The sequence below is a fragment of the Salvelinus alpinus genome, chromosome 37 (genome assembly GCF_045679555.1).
Source record: "Salvelinus alpinus chromosome 37, SLU_Salpinus.1, whole genome shotgun sequence".
In the NCBI taxonomy this organism is placed as follows: Eukaryota; Metazoa; Chordata; class Actinopteri; order Salmoniformes; family Salmonidae; genus Salvelinus; species Salvelinus alpinus.
The window spans coordinates 4,251,694-4,269,579 of NC_092122.1; the positions used below are offsets into that span (position 1 = coordinate 4,251,694).

Here is a 17,886-nt window from a genome sequence, read left to right on the forward strand (position 1 = left end):
AGTGTACAATACTGACAATACTATATGGGTTATCATGGAAAACAGTCCCTGATTTGACCTTCACAGACATCAGTGTTACATAATGGGATAATTAAACATGGATAACATTCAAAGAAATATTTCCAAACGCCATGGAGAGCGATCTGTCTTAATTTGTGCCGTGCAAGACACATATGCTCTTCATTATCTTGTATAGCTACTGCAGATATCATACTAAACAGCATACTAAATATGGTGCCCCGTTTGACATGTGCATTAGGCTATACAGGAGCGTTAAGCCAGTTTGCAACGGTGATTCAGAATGTGTTGAATTGGCTCGGGTAAAGTAAGGGTACTTCAGACCAGAACAACAATCAAAAGTTATTTTAGTAGATTGTTTCTTGTGTAAACATCACTGAAACATGGGAACTAAAACAAATACTGCTCTTCTAACAAAAATAAGCCCACAAGCCATATCTCACTGACGCTCTCCAATAGATGAACAAAGAGAAAAACACAAACACGGAAAGACAGACAGCCGGAAGACAGACAGAGAGAGAAACAGACAGAAAATCATGTAGACAGTCAGATAGGCATTACGCACAGACTGTACTGTAAAGCGAACGGACAGACAGGGAGGCCGACAAGCAGACAGACAGACAGATAGCGGTCCTCCTACCTGATTTACCCACTCCTGCTCTTCCGAAAACGGCCAGCTTCACCTCAGGGCTCTTCGCCATGGCAGCAGATAGCAACCGGAACCAGAACGGACCAATCACAGAGCTGATAGATCGCACAGCGGGTTCCGGGATCAGCGACCCATCCTCAGTTCAAGACACGGGAGCTGGGATGTCTGGGAAAGCAAACCATCAAATACGGCTTTAAGGCTTTTAATATGAAACAGCTTGTCACAAATCAACTTAGATGTACACTACCGGTCAAAAGTTTTAGAACACCATTCAAGGGTTTTTCTTTATTTTTACTATTTTCTACATTGTAGAATAATAGTGAAGACATCACAACTATGAAATAACACATATGGAATCATGCAGTAACCAAAAAAAGTGTTAAACAAATCAAAATATATTTTATATTTGAGATTCTTCAAATATCCACCCTTTGCCTTGATGACAGCTTTGCACACTCTTGGCATTTTCTCAACCAGCTTCAAGAGGTAGTCACCTGGAATGCATTTCAATTAACAGGTGTGCCTTCTTGAAAGTTAATTTGTGGAATTTCTTTCCTTCTTAATTCGTTTGAGCCAATCAGTTGTGATGTGACAAAGTAGGGGGGTATAGAGAAGATAGCCCTGTTTAGTAAAAGACCAAGTCCATATTATGGCAAGAACAGCTCAAATAAGCAAGGAGAAACGACAGTCCATCATTACTTTAAGACATGAAGGTCAGTCAATACGGAACATTTCAAGAACTTTTAACGTTTCTTGAAGTGCAGTCACAAAAACCATTAGGCTCTCATTAGGACCGCCACAGGAATGGAAGAGCCAGAGTTACCTCTGCTGCAGAGGATAAGTTCCTTAGAGTTACCAGCCTCAAAAATTGCAGCCCAAATAAATGCTTCACAGAGCTCAAGTAACAGACATCAACATCAACTGTTCAGAGGAGACTGAGTGAATCAGGCTTTCATGGTTGAATTGATGCGAAGAAACCACTACATGATTCCATATGTGCTATTTCATAGTTTTGATGTCTTCACTATTATTCTACAATGTAGAAAATCCTAGAAATAAAGAAAATCCATTGAATGAGTAGGTGTTCTAAAATTTTTGACCAGTAGTTTATTTCCTACTGGGATCTGAATCTATGTGAAATGACAGACGAGAAGCCTTTAATATACAATTTCCAAGGCAGTGAGTCGTAAAAATGGAAAAGGCACGCGATTCGAGGTTGTCCACTTTATGTGGGATGAGGTCTCTGGATCTGAGAAATGCATGTTTATGTCTAATGCATGAAATAAATGTAGAATGGGTGTAAGTGTTATAATTCTCTGTAGTTTTCTTCATAATGAGAAATCAGGTGTAATTTATTTTGAGGCTGTCAAATGGCTGTCAATGGTGTGCTAATTTAAATACCCTCAATGCACTGTAAGCCATTTTGGCTCAGGGTAACAGGTGGCTGCAGGTCTTTCTGGTTATCCTCATGCTGACAGGCAGTTCATCATTCTGATAATCTCTTATTATATACAGGAGGTCCATATCACTGGGGAGGGAGAGGCAAAGTGAACCTCTCCGAGAAGCTGTGGATGTGTCAGGATGCTGTGGCTCCTGTTTATCAATGGCTTAGCCCTGACACACACACACACACACGCTCACACCAACTGAAGTGATGGATGAGGCCCATCTGCAGAAGCGTTACCGCGAGCAACAGCATCACCACTGATATGCGTCACATACTCCTTTTTTTGCGTGGCAGGCTGTTAGCAGGTGCATTAATATCTGAGTGAGAGAGAGCGAGAGAGACACAGAGAGAGAGACAGAGAGAGACAGAGAGAGAGAGAGAGAGACAGAGAGAGAGAGAGAGAGAGAGAGAGAGAGAGAGAGAGAGAGAGAGAGAGAGAGAGAGAGAGAGAGAGAGAGAGAGAGAGAGAGAGAGAGAGAGAGAGAGAGAGAGAGAGCATATGTGGGAGGGCAGTCTTCTGAATTATTCATTCAGAAATAAAGCCAATGATTCCGTGCTCTAAATAAGTCAATTCAGCACTAATCTGTTTAGCTAGAAACCAGCCGATCTGTGTTGCTGCCTGCGCTGAAGATAACTAACAGAAATAAACTCTAAACATCACACATAGTACATCGCTTCACCTTTTTATGAGGAATGACGGGAAACGATTGCACATTTTCTCTTCAACTACAAAATAAACACTGTTTAATTAACACAGTACAAATGTATGTCTACGTCCTGGGCTGGCAGCTCCAATTACGTATTTTCCCCCTCATTTATAAAATGGGTGCTGCTCAGTACACCATATATATTGAGTAAAATTGCCTGCGTTCCAAATGGAACCCTATTCCATACATAGAGAACCACTTTTGACTAGAGCGTATGGGCCCTGTACACTATATAGGGAATAGTGTCATTTGAGACACAGCCACTGTTTATGTCACACCAGGTTGGCTGAGATCACGGAGTGCGGTGAATTACCTCCCATTATCCAATCGCAATCTCTCTCAGACCCTGGCGCTGGTGCCATCGACAGCCATCCCTCAATAACACTCACCCCCTCACTGTCGAGTTGTGTACAGTCACACAGTACTCTCCTAGCCTTCCCTCTCAAATTGAGCCCTTATATGGTATGATTGTGCACTGTCTGTGCCCTGTCCTAGCCTCCCAAAGGGGCTTGAGTGGCAAACGAGTGTCTCAGTCAACATCGCTGAGGTCATCCTCTCCCCTCACATCATCTATCCCTCCATTTCCCCATCCAGACCCAATAAACAGAGAGACCCAGGAGCTCTTTCTGAAGCCACACCACCACTCTGGGTTTATACAGCCTTATGCTGCTGCACCAGGGGCTGCAGTGCCAAGCTCCGTCTCTCTCTCTCTCTCACAACTTTTCCCTCCTGCCAAGGGAAGCTGACGGTTCGAGACTGGAACACCCCGGTCTATCCGTCTGGCTCCAACGGCTGTCTCGCTTTGGAGACACACGTATCACAACGTTGCAACAACATTTAAACAATATTCCCCATCCGTGAGGCTAGAGCCCTTCCGAGCACCCACCTTGGTCAAGTAGAACTAAGGCGGGGGGGGGGGGGGGGGGATCCATCACTTAACTCCATCATCCTGCTAACGTCATTGCCACTTCCCTGGCCCTTGGCCCACACTCTATCTGTAATAAAGGGGAGGCCAGATGAATAGGCTCAATAAGTCCTGTGATGGATTGCGTTAAGTGGCTGCTAAGTGGTCAGGGGAGAACGAGGCCGGGGCAGACTTGGTGACAAATTAAACACATCTGGAGTTTAAAAAAGAATAACGAATCCTGCCGCAAAGAGCCTTGGGCGATAGTGAGATCTGAGCATACTGTATGGTGATGTGTGTGAGAGAGAGGGGAGGGGAGGGGAGGGGAGATATATGGGCGATAGGTGCATTGCCTCTCTGTAAAACTATGCTCTACACAACTTTAAGATTCATTGCTTAAGAAAATACCATCAGAGCCTGTTAAAAGCGAGGACGAGGAAAATTCAACGAGCTGGCGTTTCACCTGAGGGCTGTACACTCGAGACCTTGTCTAAACACTCCAAATAAGCACATTTATTTTTCTTTCCACGCCAAAGCCAGAGCTCTGTGCCCATGCCCAGTCCCCAGTGCCATTTATGTCATTTAACGTTGAGTCAGCAGGGAATGTGGGTGGTGTCGTAGTTACTTCAGTAGATGGAATTACAGGCCGAATGCTTCCAAACCCTGGGTGGAGACCTGAGTCAGTGCTTTGAGCATAGTGCACCACATGCTAAAGAAAGACCTCCAAAAACCACAGCTTTTTCAAAGGGACACTAAAAACCTGCCTGATGTGTGCACTGTTCATCAGAGTCAATGTGGCAAATGACATTAGCAAAGATGTATTTCAACGTTCACTTTTCCATATCTGTTGAAGAAGCTGTTGAAAGGGTTCACCCCTAATTGTGTGTATTTCAGTAGGCTGCACCCTGCCTGGATAATATAGTACAATAACATTCCAATCTTTCCAGGTGGTAAGTTGAAGGGCGCATCATAGGCTACACATTGAAAGATGTGTCTCACAATGTAAAATTCCATTATTTCATTCTGTCACATTGAGCTTATGGTATAAAGCAGTGGTTGCCCCTTGGCAGTCCCCTCGCCAATCCTGTGCGAACCCTGATCTGAGGGTGTGTGTGTGTGTGTACTCTGAGAACATCAGATCTGTTACACAACACTCCACACAGCCAGCTCAAGTCCTAGATGACATGAATGTGAAATGAGCAGCAGCAATGTGATAATTCTCACTGCTTGGCTTGCACAGGGAATGGGGTTAACTGACATATTAGACTATCTTCTACATTAAAGCCACAGTATGTAACAGTTGTAGTTGTTTCAATTAATGATATGCCCATTGTTTTTGGAAGAATATGACTTAAAAATACCTTTTTGGGCTTACTACAACTGTCTTGCCTTATTATTACCAAACAAAAAACGAAGTTTACTCCATTGCTCATGTTTTATATTATGAACAAACAAAGTAGAGCTTCAAGTAATGTTGCTCTCATGAAATGTCTTTCCATGAGCATTTTAATTGGCCTACAGATATAATAGAAACCCCATTCTATTTGCATGTGAAAATATAATGGGCTGAATTTGATCCATTGTTTACGCGTTTGGCCCTTTCTTTAGTGTATAGATGTTTCATTGTCACATAACCCTAACTTGATTCACTGCACCTATTGCTCAAGAGCACAGCGACAGATTTTCACTTTGTCAAGTCGGGTATTCGAACCAGCGACCTTTCGGTTGGTTATTAGCCCGACACTCTAACCACTAGGCTGCCGCATGTGACAGATTGTGCTTTAATTATTTGTTCCTATCCAATATGAACCGTAGAAAACATATCATAGTTGTCGACCACAGGTAGGTAGGAGATGTGTCACGTCATTAGTCTACAGTTGACATTGACATGCTACTGACGTGGAACCAACGCGTATGTGGAAATAGAAAGGGAGATTGCATAATTACTTTAGAAAAATAATGAGAAATAGATATGAAATAAAATAAAGTAAGCTGACTTATTTAACGTCGTTTTTACAGTTTTAGCTCTCATTTAATGTAGCCATATGAACAACCAAGTGACTTCAGTTAGGTTACTTTTGGAGACCAATGTCATTCCATTCTGAAACAAGAAATCTTAATCTCATAATAAAAGATTGACTCACCAAACGACTGGTCAACGTAAAACAATCCTTGTTCTGAAAACTGCTGCGATGGAGGAACAAAAGTTAATCAATGTTTCTACAGCTTGTGACAAGGAGAGGCGATGTCTTGACTCGAATCCAACAGATTCGGACGCAGCGTTCCCGAAGATTCTTAGGAGCGCAAGGTGGACACATCTACTTGTCCTCTGATCCAAGCAGACTGAACTGTGGTCAACCACCCGCACTGTCAAGGTATCTCCAAACGAGGGTCAGCTGCAAGACACGGAGTGGAGCTGCTGAACTTCTGTTTTTGATGGCATATTGGCGCGCTGCATACCGTTGCATCTGATGCAGATGGAAGCAGAAGACACTAGGGCCCTCTACCGTCATTAAAATGAAATAAAACACCGTAGGCTAGACTCAAAAGGTGAACAAATAAGTAATTAGGTTACAATGTCATTTGAATAATCGTATTGAAATTGTATTGAAAGTAATGATTGGTTACTAATTTAAGACGGAGATTGCAAAGTGCAAGAGCATGGTCTCTCTCTCTCTCTCTCTCTCTCTCTGTAGCCATCAACAGAAAATGCAGCAATCTTAGTCAGATAATCAGATGTTCTACCTTCTTGCCCTTTGTGCTGTTGTCTGTGCCCAATAATGTTTGTACCATGTTTTGTGCTGCTACCATGTTGTTTTTATGTTGTGTTGCTACCATGCTGTGTTGTCATGTGACGCTGCCTTGCTACGTTGTGGTCTTATGTCTCTCTTTATGTTGTGTTGTCTCACGTCATGATGTGTGCTTTGTCCTATATTTATATTTTATAATTTTTTAAACTTTTAATCCCAGCCCCCGTCCCTGCAGGAGGCCTTTTGGTAGGCCGTCATTGTAAATAAGAATTTGTTCTTAACTGACTTGCCTCGATAAATAACGGTTAAATAAAAAATATATTTACAAAAGATGTAAAGTATATGATATTGTTATGTGCTCACTATTTGGATAAGGTTGATCTTACCGAGGTTGAATGGATCTGAACATTTAAAAGGTCATTGGCTGTAAATTGGTCTGAGAGGAAATGTCCGTTGACCTGTCCTAAGTTTTCTTATCATCAGAATCTTTAGTTAGTTTCCTTCGCTCATATTGTTTTTGCATAAAGAGTAGATAAAGGCTTTGTAAATAAGGTGGCCTTCATTCCATGTGAGATCTGTTGTGCAGTTTGCGAGAAAAAGAGGGCTATTTGATATTTTTCACATTCCCTGATACACAGTGATTATCAGTTTGGATGAGAGGAACCTTTTCTCCAAAAGTCCACCAGACTGGCGATATAGAGAGCAACCCTGTTGGTCAGAATTCCAGCTTTATATTCAGATACAATAACTGTAGAACAATATGAGCAGGGCCATGCACAGACCTTTGGAGGGGCAGGTGCTCAAAGTGCCCCCCCCCCCCAAAAAAATAAAAAAAATACATTCATAGCTAATTATCTAATGCTCCTGTAGCCAACATTTAACATATACAGTACCGGTCAAAAGTTTACACACCTACTCATTCAAGAGTTCTTTATTTGTTTACTATTTTCTACATTGTAGACAAATAAAGGCAACAAAACTATAAAATAACACATAAGGAATCATGTAGTAACCAAAAAAGTGTTAAACAAATCAAAATATATTTTATATTTGAGATTCTTCAAAGTAGCCACCCTTTGCCTTGATGACAGCTTTGCACACTGTTGGCATTCTCTCAACCAGCTTCATGAGGTAGTCACCTGCAATCCATTTCAATTAACAGGTGTGCCTTGTTAAATGTTCATTTGTGGAATTTCTTTCCTTCTTAATGTGTTTTTTTTTTTTTTTTCAATTTTAACTTTATTTAACCAGGTAGGCAAGTTGAGAACAAGTTCTCATTTAGAATTGCGACCTGGCCAAGATAAAGCAAAGCAGTTTGACACATACAACAACAGAGAGTTACACATGGAGTAAAACAAACATACAGTCAATAATACAGTAGAAAAATAAGTCTATATACAATGTGAGTAAGTGAGGTGAGATAAGGGAGGTGAAGGTAAAAAAAAAAAAGGCCATGGTGGCGAAGTAAATACAATATAGCAAGTAAAACACTGGAATGGTAGATTTGCAGTGGAAAATGTGCAAAGTAGAGATAGAAAAAATGGGGTGCAAAGGAGCAAAATAAATAAAAAAATAAATACAGTAGGGAAAGAGGTAGTTGTTTGGGCTAAATTATAGATGGGCTATGTACAGGTGCAGTAATCTGTGAGCTGCTCTGACAGCTGTTGCTTAAAGCTAGTGAGGGAGATAAGTGTTTCCAGTTTCAGAGCTTTTTGTAGTTCGTTCCAGTCATTAGCAGCAGAGAACTGGAAGGAGAGGCGGCCAAAGGAAGAATTGGTTTTGGGGGTGACCAGAGAGATATACCTGCTGGAGCGCGTGCTACAGGTGGGTGCTGCTATGGTCACCAGTGAGCTGAGATAAGGGGGGACTTTACCTAGCAGGGTCTTGTAGATGACCTGGAGCCAGTGGGTTTCGCGACGAGTATGAAGCGAGGGCCAGCCAACGAGAGCGTACAGGTCGCAGTGGTGGGTAGTATATGGGGCTTTGGTGACAAAACGGATGGCACTGTGATAGACTGCATCCAATTTATTGAGTAGGGTATTAGAGGCTATTTTGTAAATGACATTACCGAAGTCGAGGATTGGTAGGATGGTCAGTTTTACAAGGGTATGTTTGGCAGCATGAGTGAAGGATGTTTTGTTGCGGAATAGGAAGCAAATTCTAGATTTAACTTTGGATTGGAGATGTTTGATGTGAGTCTGGAAGGAGAGTTTACAGTCTAACCAGACACCTAGGTATTTGTAATTCTCCACATATTCTAAGTCAGAGCCGTCCAGAGTAGTGATGTTGGACAGGCGGGCAGGTGCAGGCAGCGATCGGTTGAAGAGCATGCATTTAGTTTTACTTGTATTTAAGAGCAATTGGAGGCCACGGAAGGAGAGTTGTATGGCATTGAAGCTCGCCTGGAGGGTTGTTAACACAGTGTCCAAAGAAGGGCCAGAAGTATACAGAATGGTGTCGTCTGCGTAGAGGTGGATCAGAGACTCACCAGCAGCAAGAGCGACGTCATTGATGTATACAGAGAAGAGAGTCAGCCCGAGGATTGAACCCTGTGGCACCCCCAAGAATTTAACCCCGGACAACAGACCCTCCGATTTGACACACTGAACTCTATCAGAGAAGTAGTTGGTGAACCAGGCAAGGCAATCATTTGAGAAACCAAGGCTGTCGAGTCTGCCGATGAGGATGTGGTGATTGACGGAGTCGAAAGCCTTGGCCAGGTCAATGAATACGGCTGCACAGTATTGTTTCTTATCGATGGCGGTTAAGATATCGTTTAGGACCTTGAGCGTGGCTGAGGTGCACCCATGACCAGCTCTGAAACCAGATTGCATAGCGAAGAAGGTATGGTGGGATTCGAAATGGTCGGTAATCTGTTTGTTGACTTGGGTTTCAAAGACCTTAGAAAGGCAGGGTAGGATGGATATAGGTCTGTAGCAGTTTGGGTCAAGAGTGTCCCCCCCTTTGAAGAGGGTGTTTGAGCCTAACAGTTGTGTTTGTGTTTGAGCCTAACAGTTGTGTTGTGACAAGGTAGGGGTGGTATATCGAAGATAGCCCTACTTGGTAAAAGACCAAGTCCATATTATGGCAAGAACAGCTCAAATAAGCAAAGAGAAACGACAGTTCATTATTACTTTAAGACATAAAGGTCAGACAATTCAAGTTTCTTCAAGTGCAGTCGCAAGAACCATCAAGCGCTATGATGAAACTGGTTCTCATGAGGACTTCCACAGGAAAGGAAGACCCAGAGTTACCTCTGCTGCAGGCGATAAGTTCAGCCTCAGCAATTGCAGCCCAAATAAATGCTTCACAGAGTTCATGTAACAGACACATCTCACCATCAACTGTTCAGAGGAGACTGCGTGAATCCGGCATTCATGGTCAAATTGCTGCATAGAAACCACTACTAAAGGACACCAATAACAAGAAGAGACTTGCTTGGGCCAAGAAACACGAGCAATGAACATTAGACCGGTGGAAATTTGTCCTTTGGTCTGATGAGTCCAAATTTGACATTTTTGGTTCCAAATGCCGTGTCTTTGAGACAGAGTAGGTGAACGAATGAGCCCCACATGTGGTTCCCACGTGAAGCATGGAGGAGTTGGTGTGATGGTGTGGGGGTGCTTTGCTGGTGATACTGTCTGTGATTTATTTAGAAATCAAGGCGCACTTAACCAGCATGGCTACCACAGCATTCTGCAGCAATACGCCATCCCATCTGGTTTGCGCTTAGTGGAACTATTATTTGTTTTTCATCAGGACAATGACCCAACACACCTCCAGGCTGTGTAAGGGCTATTTGACCAAGAAGGAGAGTGATAGAGTGCTACATCAGATGACCTGGCCTCCACAATCACCCGACTTCAACCAAACTGAGATGGTTTGGAATGAGTTGGACCGCAGAGTGAAGGAAAAGCAGCCAACAAGTGCTCAGCATATGTGGGAACTCCTTCAAGACTGTTGGAAAAGCATTCCAGGTGAAGCTGGTTGAGGGAATGCCAAGAGTGTGCAAAGCTGTCATCAAGGCTATTTTGAAGGGTGGCTATTTTGAAGAAGGGTGGCTATTTTGGAGATTCTAAAATCTAAAATATATTTTGATTTGTTGAACAATTTTTTGGTTACTGCATGATTACATATGTGGTATTTCATAGTTTATGACTTCACTATTGTTCTACAATGTAGAAAATAGTACAAATAAAGAAAAACTCTTGGATGAGTAGGTGTTCTAAACTTTTGACCGGTAGTGTATATATACACTACATGACCAAAAGTATGTGGACACCTGCTCATCGAACATCTCATTCCAAAATCATGGTCTTTGATATGTAGTTGGTCCCCCCTTTGCTGCTGTAACAGCCTCCACTCTTCTGGGAAGGCTTTCTACTAGATGTTGGAACATTACTGCAGAGACTTGCTTCCATACAGCCACAAGAGCATTAGGGAGGTCGGGCACTGATGTCGGCTGATTAGGCCTGGCTTTTGTAGTCTGCGTTCCAATTAATCCCAAATGTGTTCGATGGAGTTGAGATCAGGGCTCTGTGCAGGCCAATCAAGTTCTTCCACACCGATCTCAACAAACTATTTCTGTATGGACCTCGCTTTGTGCACGGGGGAATTGTCATGGAAACAGGAAAGAGCCTTCGCCAAACTTTTGCCACAAAGTTAGAAGCAGAGAATTGTCTAGAATGTCATTGTATGCTGAATTGCTAAGATTTCTCTATACTGGAACTAAAGGGCCTAGCCCGAACCACGAAAGACTGCCCCAGACCATTATTCCTCCTCCACCAATCTTTACAGTTGGCACTACGAATAGGGGCAGAGAGCGTTCTCCTGGCATCCGCCAAACCCAGATTCGTTCATCGGACTGCCAGATGGTGAACGCGTTTCCACTGCTTCAGAGTCCAATGGCGGCGAGCTTTACACCACTCCAGCCGACGCTTGGCATTACGCACAGTGATCTTAGGCTTGTGTGCGGCTGCTCGGCCATGGAAACCCATTTCATGAAGCTCCCAATGAACAGTTCTTGTGCTGATGTTGCTTCCAGAGGCAGTTTGGAACTATTGAGTAGTATTAGTGAGTGTTGCAACCGAGGACATATGATTTTTACAAGCTATGCGCTTCAGCACTTGGCATTCCAGTTCTGTGAGCTTGTGTGGCCTACCACTTCGCAGCTGAGCTGTTGTTGCTCCTAGATGTTTCTACTTCACAATAACAGAACTTACAGGTGACCGATACAGCTCTAGCTGGGCAGAAATTTGATGAACTGACTTGTTGGAAAGATGGCATCCTATGATGGTGCCACGTTGAAAGTCACTGAGCTCGTCAGTAAGGCCATTCTACTGCCAATGTTTGTCTATGGAGATTGCACGGCTGTGTGCTCAATTTAACACACCTGTTAGCAACGGGTGTGGCTGAGTTAGTCAAATCCACTAATTTGAAGGGGTGTCCACATACTCTTGTATCAGTGGCGGCTCCTCAGAGAAGGAAGGGGAGGAACATCCTCCTCGGTGATTTCATAAATTGTAAAACATTAAAAAAGTTATCCTTATTAGGTATTAGGTATTATTAGGCAGCAGGTAGCCTAGTGGTTAGAGCAAGATCGAATCTCTGAGCTGACAAGGTAAAATATGTCGTTTGGCCCCTGAACAAAGCAGTTAACCCACTGTTCCTAGGCCTTCATTGAAAACAAGTATTTGTTCTTAACTGACTTGCCTAGTTAAATACGGTAAAATAATTTGGTAAAACTATACTAAATATAATCACGTCACCAAATAATTGATTAAAACACACTATTTTTCAAAGAAGGTCTACAGTGTCTACAAAAGCACTCTGTAGGGTAGTACCATGGTGTAGCCGGAGGACAACTAGCTTTCGTACTCCTCTGGGTACAATGACTTCAATACAAAACCTAGGAGACTCATGGTTGTTATCCCCTACCATAGACTTACACAGTAATTATGACAACTTCCAGAGGATGTCCTCGAGCCTATCAGAGATCTTGCAGCATGAACTGACCTTGTCCACCCAATCAAAGGATCAGAGAATGAATCTAGCACTGAAAGCATAAGCTACAGCTAGCTAGCACTGCAGTGTATAAAATGTGGTGAATAGTTGACTCAAAGACAGAGAGACAATAGTTGAACAGTTTTGAACAAATTAATTTCTTCCAAAATGAAGGAGAAGCAAGAGAGAAATAGAGAGATTGTCATTTTTCCCCAGTTTCACTTACTTAGCTAGCAAATGCCGCTAGCTAGTTTAGCCTACTGAAACACCCTTCTCAAACAGAGGGATGCTATGTTAGCTATCTGGCTGGCTATGACTTTCCAACACAACACTGGAACTCTTCTAAGTCAAGGTAAGCTTTTGGTATTAGTAATTTATTGCCACCGGTGTAACTGCTTACGTTACTGCATGATTGTAGCGGGTTTACTAACAGGGTAGTTCTATTAACTATGCTGACTTTGACGTTACTTTAGCTAATATGGTGACAACGATGTAGGCTGTGTGTAGATGTTTGGCTTGGAAAGTTTTTTTTGGCAGGTCACATACAGCTGATGTGTTGTGCATTGAAGTCCACAAGATAAGGGAAGAGGTGAGAGGAGGAGAGATGCGAGAAGGAATACAACTTGGCTGCTATGAAAGCAAACAGTGTTTTCTTGTAATCAGGGATCTATTTTTCCGTTGATTCTGTTGAAAAATGTTTCTTAAACAGAAGCAAAGGGAACAAAAACGGGGATCAGAATTTGTCCAATAGAAACTCTCGTTTGCAACTGTTGGTCTAATGATTACACCCTAGATCAGCTAGATGCAGGCAAGAGTGTGAAAGGCGGTACTGAATGTCACCTCAAATTTGTCTCTCGACCTGTGTGCACCTACATTGTAAACTTTCATTCGTAGGCTTGGTTGTAGCAACCTCATGATGGGCATAGGGAAAATTTGAGTATCATGTAGTAACCTAAACCTATTACATTGAACTGGGTGATTGGAATATGAATGAGAGTCATCCAATATACTGTAATAGAAATAAGGTCATGGTCATGAAAAAATACAATTGCCCTCCCTCATCTTAAATGGCACTGACCGCCATTGTTTTGTATATATAGTGTATTTCAATGTTTCCATTTAATTTAATCTTTGTTACATGTAATCTTTTGGTTCAACCGCAATGCATAAGCATCATCAACAAAGGCAAGCTGATAAGCTGTGGAAAGGATATGTTCATATTTGTTCATAAAAAGGTCAAAGGCAAAGTTCAGACCACTAGGGGTCAGTGTTTTAAGATAGGAGATCCTCTAGTCTTACAGCCTACAATTATATAACAAAAGAGAAAATAGAACTATAAAGATCTTTTACCAGTCTATCACACAATCTGTAACTCTTCAGTGATACAGATTGAATAAAGCCCTAAAACTGAAGAAAAAAACAGCACCAATCTGAAAGGACACTTTTATCATAAGGCAGAATGGCAGGTGCTCAGGCACCCAGACCTCTATCTGTGCATGTGCCTGCATATGCAAGGCATGGACTTATGGACCTGCAACCTCATAGCAGTCAAAAAGTAATACTGAGATTTTTTTGGGGGTGCCTTGATGGATATTTTCTTTTCGTGTAAGATAAGGCTTCTGCCCTGATTAAGGACTTCATGAAGATCCTCCGTAGCTCAGTTGGTAATGCATGGCACTTGCTACGCCAGGATAGTTGGTTCAATTCCCAGGACCACCATACTTAAAACATGTTATGCACACATGACTGTAATTCACTATGGATAAAAGTGTCTGCTAAATGTCATTTATTATTATGGTATATACACACACTCAACAAAAATGCAACATCTAAAGTGTTGGTCCCATGTTTAATGAGCTGAAATAAAAGATCCCAGAAATGTTCCATATGCACTAAAAGCTTATGTCTAAAATGTTGTGCACAATTTTTTTGCATTCCTGTTAGTGAACATTTCTCTTTTGCCAAGACAATCCATCCATCTGACAGGTGTGGCATATCAAGAAGCTGATTAAACAGCATGATCATTACACAGGTGCACCTTGTGCTGGGAACCATAAAAGGCCACTAAAAAGTGTAGTTTTGTTACACACAGATGTATCAAGTTGAGGGAGCGGACAATTGGCATGCTGACTGCAGAAATGTCCCCCAGAGCTGTTGCCAGAAAATTGAATGTTCAATTCTCTATCATAAGCCACGTCCAACATCGTTTTAGAGAATTTGGCAGGACGTCCAGTCTCACAACCGCAGGCGAGCAGCTTGCTAATGTCAAAGCTGTGAACAGAGTGCCCCGTGGTTGTGGTGGGGTTATGGTATGGCCAGGCATAAGCTACAGACAATGAACACAATTGCATTTCATCAATGGTCATTTGAATGCACAGAGATACCTTGATGAGATCCTGAGGCCCATTGTCATAAGGATCTGTACACAATTCCATGGCCTGCATACTCAGACAAGTCACCCATTAAGCAAGTTTGGGATGCTCTGGATCGATGTGCTCCAGTTCCCGCCAATATCCAGCAACTTCGCACAGCCATTGAAATGTTGAGGGAAAACATTCCACAGGACACAATCAACAGCCTGATCAACTCCATGCGAAGGGGATGTGTCGCACTGCATGAGGCAAACTGACTGGTTTCTGATCCACGCCCCTACCATTTATGACCAACAGATGTCAGTCATGTGTAATCTATAGATTAGGGCCTAATGAATTATTTTCAATTGACTGATTTCCTCATATGAACTGTAAGTCAGTAAAACCTTTGAAATTGTTGCTTTTGCGTAAAATTGTTCAGTCTACATCCATTTTTGGACTTAAGTATGAATGATATGTACCCATTGATACTTGAAGAATATAACCTATAAATGCTTCATGAGCTTAGTTTAAAGGTCAATTCCGCCACTTTTCAACCTCATATCACCTGCGGCACCAAACCAGTGTCTACATACTGTACGTTTAAACAGTGTGCTTATATGATCCGTTTTTAAAAAGATAAGGTCCTAAAAGAAATGCTTCTGTGTCATCACAGGGTAGGATTAAAAGTAAAAAACAGATTTTCAAAACCTGCAACGAGTTTCTAGCCCAAGGGAGGGTATTTTCATGCTCCGTCACCGCAAATCTCACCATTTGAAAATCACTTTAACAAAACAGAGAAATGCGCCGTTTCACATGTTAACACTGGTATTGTGCTGGAAATAATACAAATTAAGTTGATAAGTGGTGAAGTTGCCCTTTAACTGTCCTGTAAGAACCCCAAATATAAGCTTGCTTTGCTCCAATGTTTGTAAACAAGGTCGATGTAAACAAAACAATGTATAATCATATAATCTGTTATAACATCCATAGCTCTGTTAATGAATTTGAAAGTGATTAAATGTATACAATTGAGGAGATGGTCTGAACGGCCCCTGCCCAGCCCCTAGAGAGCCCTCCCCATAACATTAACGAGATGCTATTCGGTCTCAGAGGAAGGAGAGCAGGACCTGTAAGTTTTGAGCTCTGAGGTCACAGCCACCTACACTAAGGACCTGACTGCAGAGATCTGCGGGATGATGAAGAGCCCGCTTGACACTGGCACAGCCTCCGAAGTCCACAGGAAGAAGGTCACGCCACAGACCCTCTGAAGATTGAGATCCCGGGTACACAGGCAAAGACATGCCGGTGTATAAACCCGAGATTTATGAGCAGATGATACACCTGGGCAACCGCTGTCTTGTCGACCTATTGCTGCAGATGCTCCTGCTATGCTGCACAGCCCTTGTTCTACTGCAACACCTGAATGAGCTACCCCTGGTACGGCTATGTGTACTGGATCGTGGACAAATACTTCATCTTATGTAGCAACTGCTGCTTGCCCCTTTAGGAGCTGCCTATAGGAGTGCAGTCAGGTCTCATTATAGTTCTGCATGTTTGATTCAGTGGCCAGATCAGTGGATTCACAAATACTCTTTTTTTTGTACAATTTAAACTTTAATAGATGAATTCAATCCTTTAGAGGAGTAAAGGCCACATTTGGTAACAATCCAAAAATAAACAGTTACCTACAAAAATAAACCTGCATCATCAATAATATAAATATAATGAAAGACTTTGCTATATTCTAACATGTCAGTTGCATCCCATCTCCTCCAAGCTGTGCCCACAGCTGCTGTGTTCATCCACATCCTGGTACTGAACCATCACTAACACTGTCAGCAGAATCATTCCATGTATAGATCTTACAGTCTCTGCATATAGCACTGCAGCATAGAACATTACAAGAGCATAGCTGAAGACACAGGGGGGCGATCTTTGGCAAATACAGTTATGCATCCATCTAGTTTATGTATATCTATATAAATTGTTCATACATTTCCAAGTTCAACAGTACTGGCCTATGGTTCCATGAAAGCCACAGTAGACCTATATGCATTAGAGTAGATAATGCATGCATTATAGTATATTTATATGGGTTACCTTAGCAGTCATATTCCTACAACAGACTTAAAAGCCAACCAGACAGCACTGCCCATAACATGATACAATTGAAGATAAACCAAATTTCACAGTCTAACAAATCATACAGGAGCTTGTATAAATATCAAGTTTTAGAAGCACCTAACATCTTTCATAAAAGCCACTTGTATTTCAATAAGAAAGGCCTAATTATGAAACATTGTCTAGAATTATAATAGTGGAAGATCGGCATCTGGTAAATGAAGAAAAGAAAAATCCCTGAATTAAAAGGTAAAGTGCCCAGAAGCTTCAGTAGACAGTAAACTGGTCCGATAGGAGCGCTGTAGATAGATATGAACTGGTCTGGTTCAAAGCCCTGATGCTGAGATGTGCAGACCTCTAACTAGCTAACACAGGGCCAGTGGTATCTGTCAATGTAACACTGTGCTTTGCAACACCATTTAGCAGGGCTTACAAAAAAAAGAATGGCTTTAGGATCTAAAATAAAGATTATTTTACCATATCTAATTTCATTAACACAGTGATTAAACAAATTAAGTTCTGGGTGTGTAACCCCTTATAAACTCTAGCTATAACATTTTCCCTTAATTTTTACGAGGCCTCTAAGAGCTTGCACCAGGCAAAACCTAAAATAAATCTAAACATTTTAGAATATCTTCAGTTATAGAACAGGAAAACAGGAAGCAACAGCACATCATATCACCAACCGGCTTTAGATAAACAGTTTGACACAGGTGAAGACCGAGAGGACAGTTACAGCATTTATCCATAAGGTGGGGCTATATAACCACACCACTACTCTTTCTACAGAGATAAACATGGCAACTAACTCGGTACCATCAGAAAGAACGTCATATAGTACTGGCAGATAAACAACAAGGCTTTTAAACATGCCAATTCAACATATATTCTTGCATTTGGTCAGTGTGTTTTGATACGGTGCTGAGGGTTGAT

General features: G+C 42.0%; 1 protein-coding gene across 2 annotated transcripts in view; it reads right to left on the reverse strand.

Annotated features, from left to right (window-relative positions):
* Positions 1 to 6,131, reverse strand: part of LOC139565653 (ras-related and estrogen-regulated growth inhibitor) — a 38,901-nt gene extending 32,770 nt beyond the window's left edge. The window contains exons 1-3 of one of the 2 annotated variants that reach the window (XM_071386131.1): positions 5,870 to 6,070; positions 2,309 to 2,431; positions 659 to 832 (exon numbers count right to left, since the gene is read on the reverse strand). In XM_071386131.1, coding sequence (XP_071242232.1) covers positions 659 to 719 — 61 coding nt within the window. In that variant the 5' untranslated portion in view covers positions 720 to 832; positions 2,309 to 2,431; positions 5,870 to 6,070. Of the gene's footprint in view, positions 1 to 658; positions 833 to 2,308; positions 2,432 to 5,869 lie in introns of both variants that reach the window. The other variant, XM_071386130.1, reaches the window with a different exon arrangement.
* Positions 6,132 to 17,886: the final 11,755 nt, after the last annotated feature.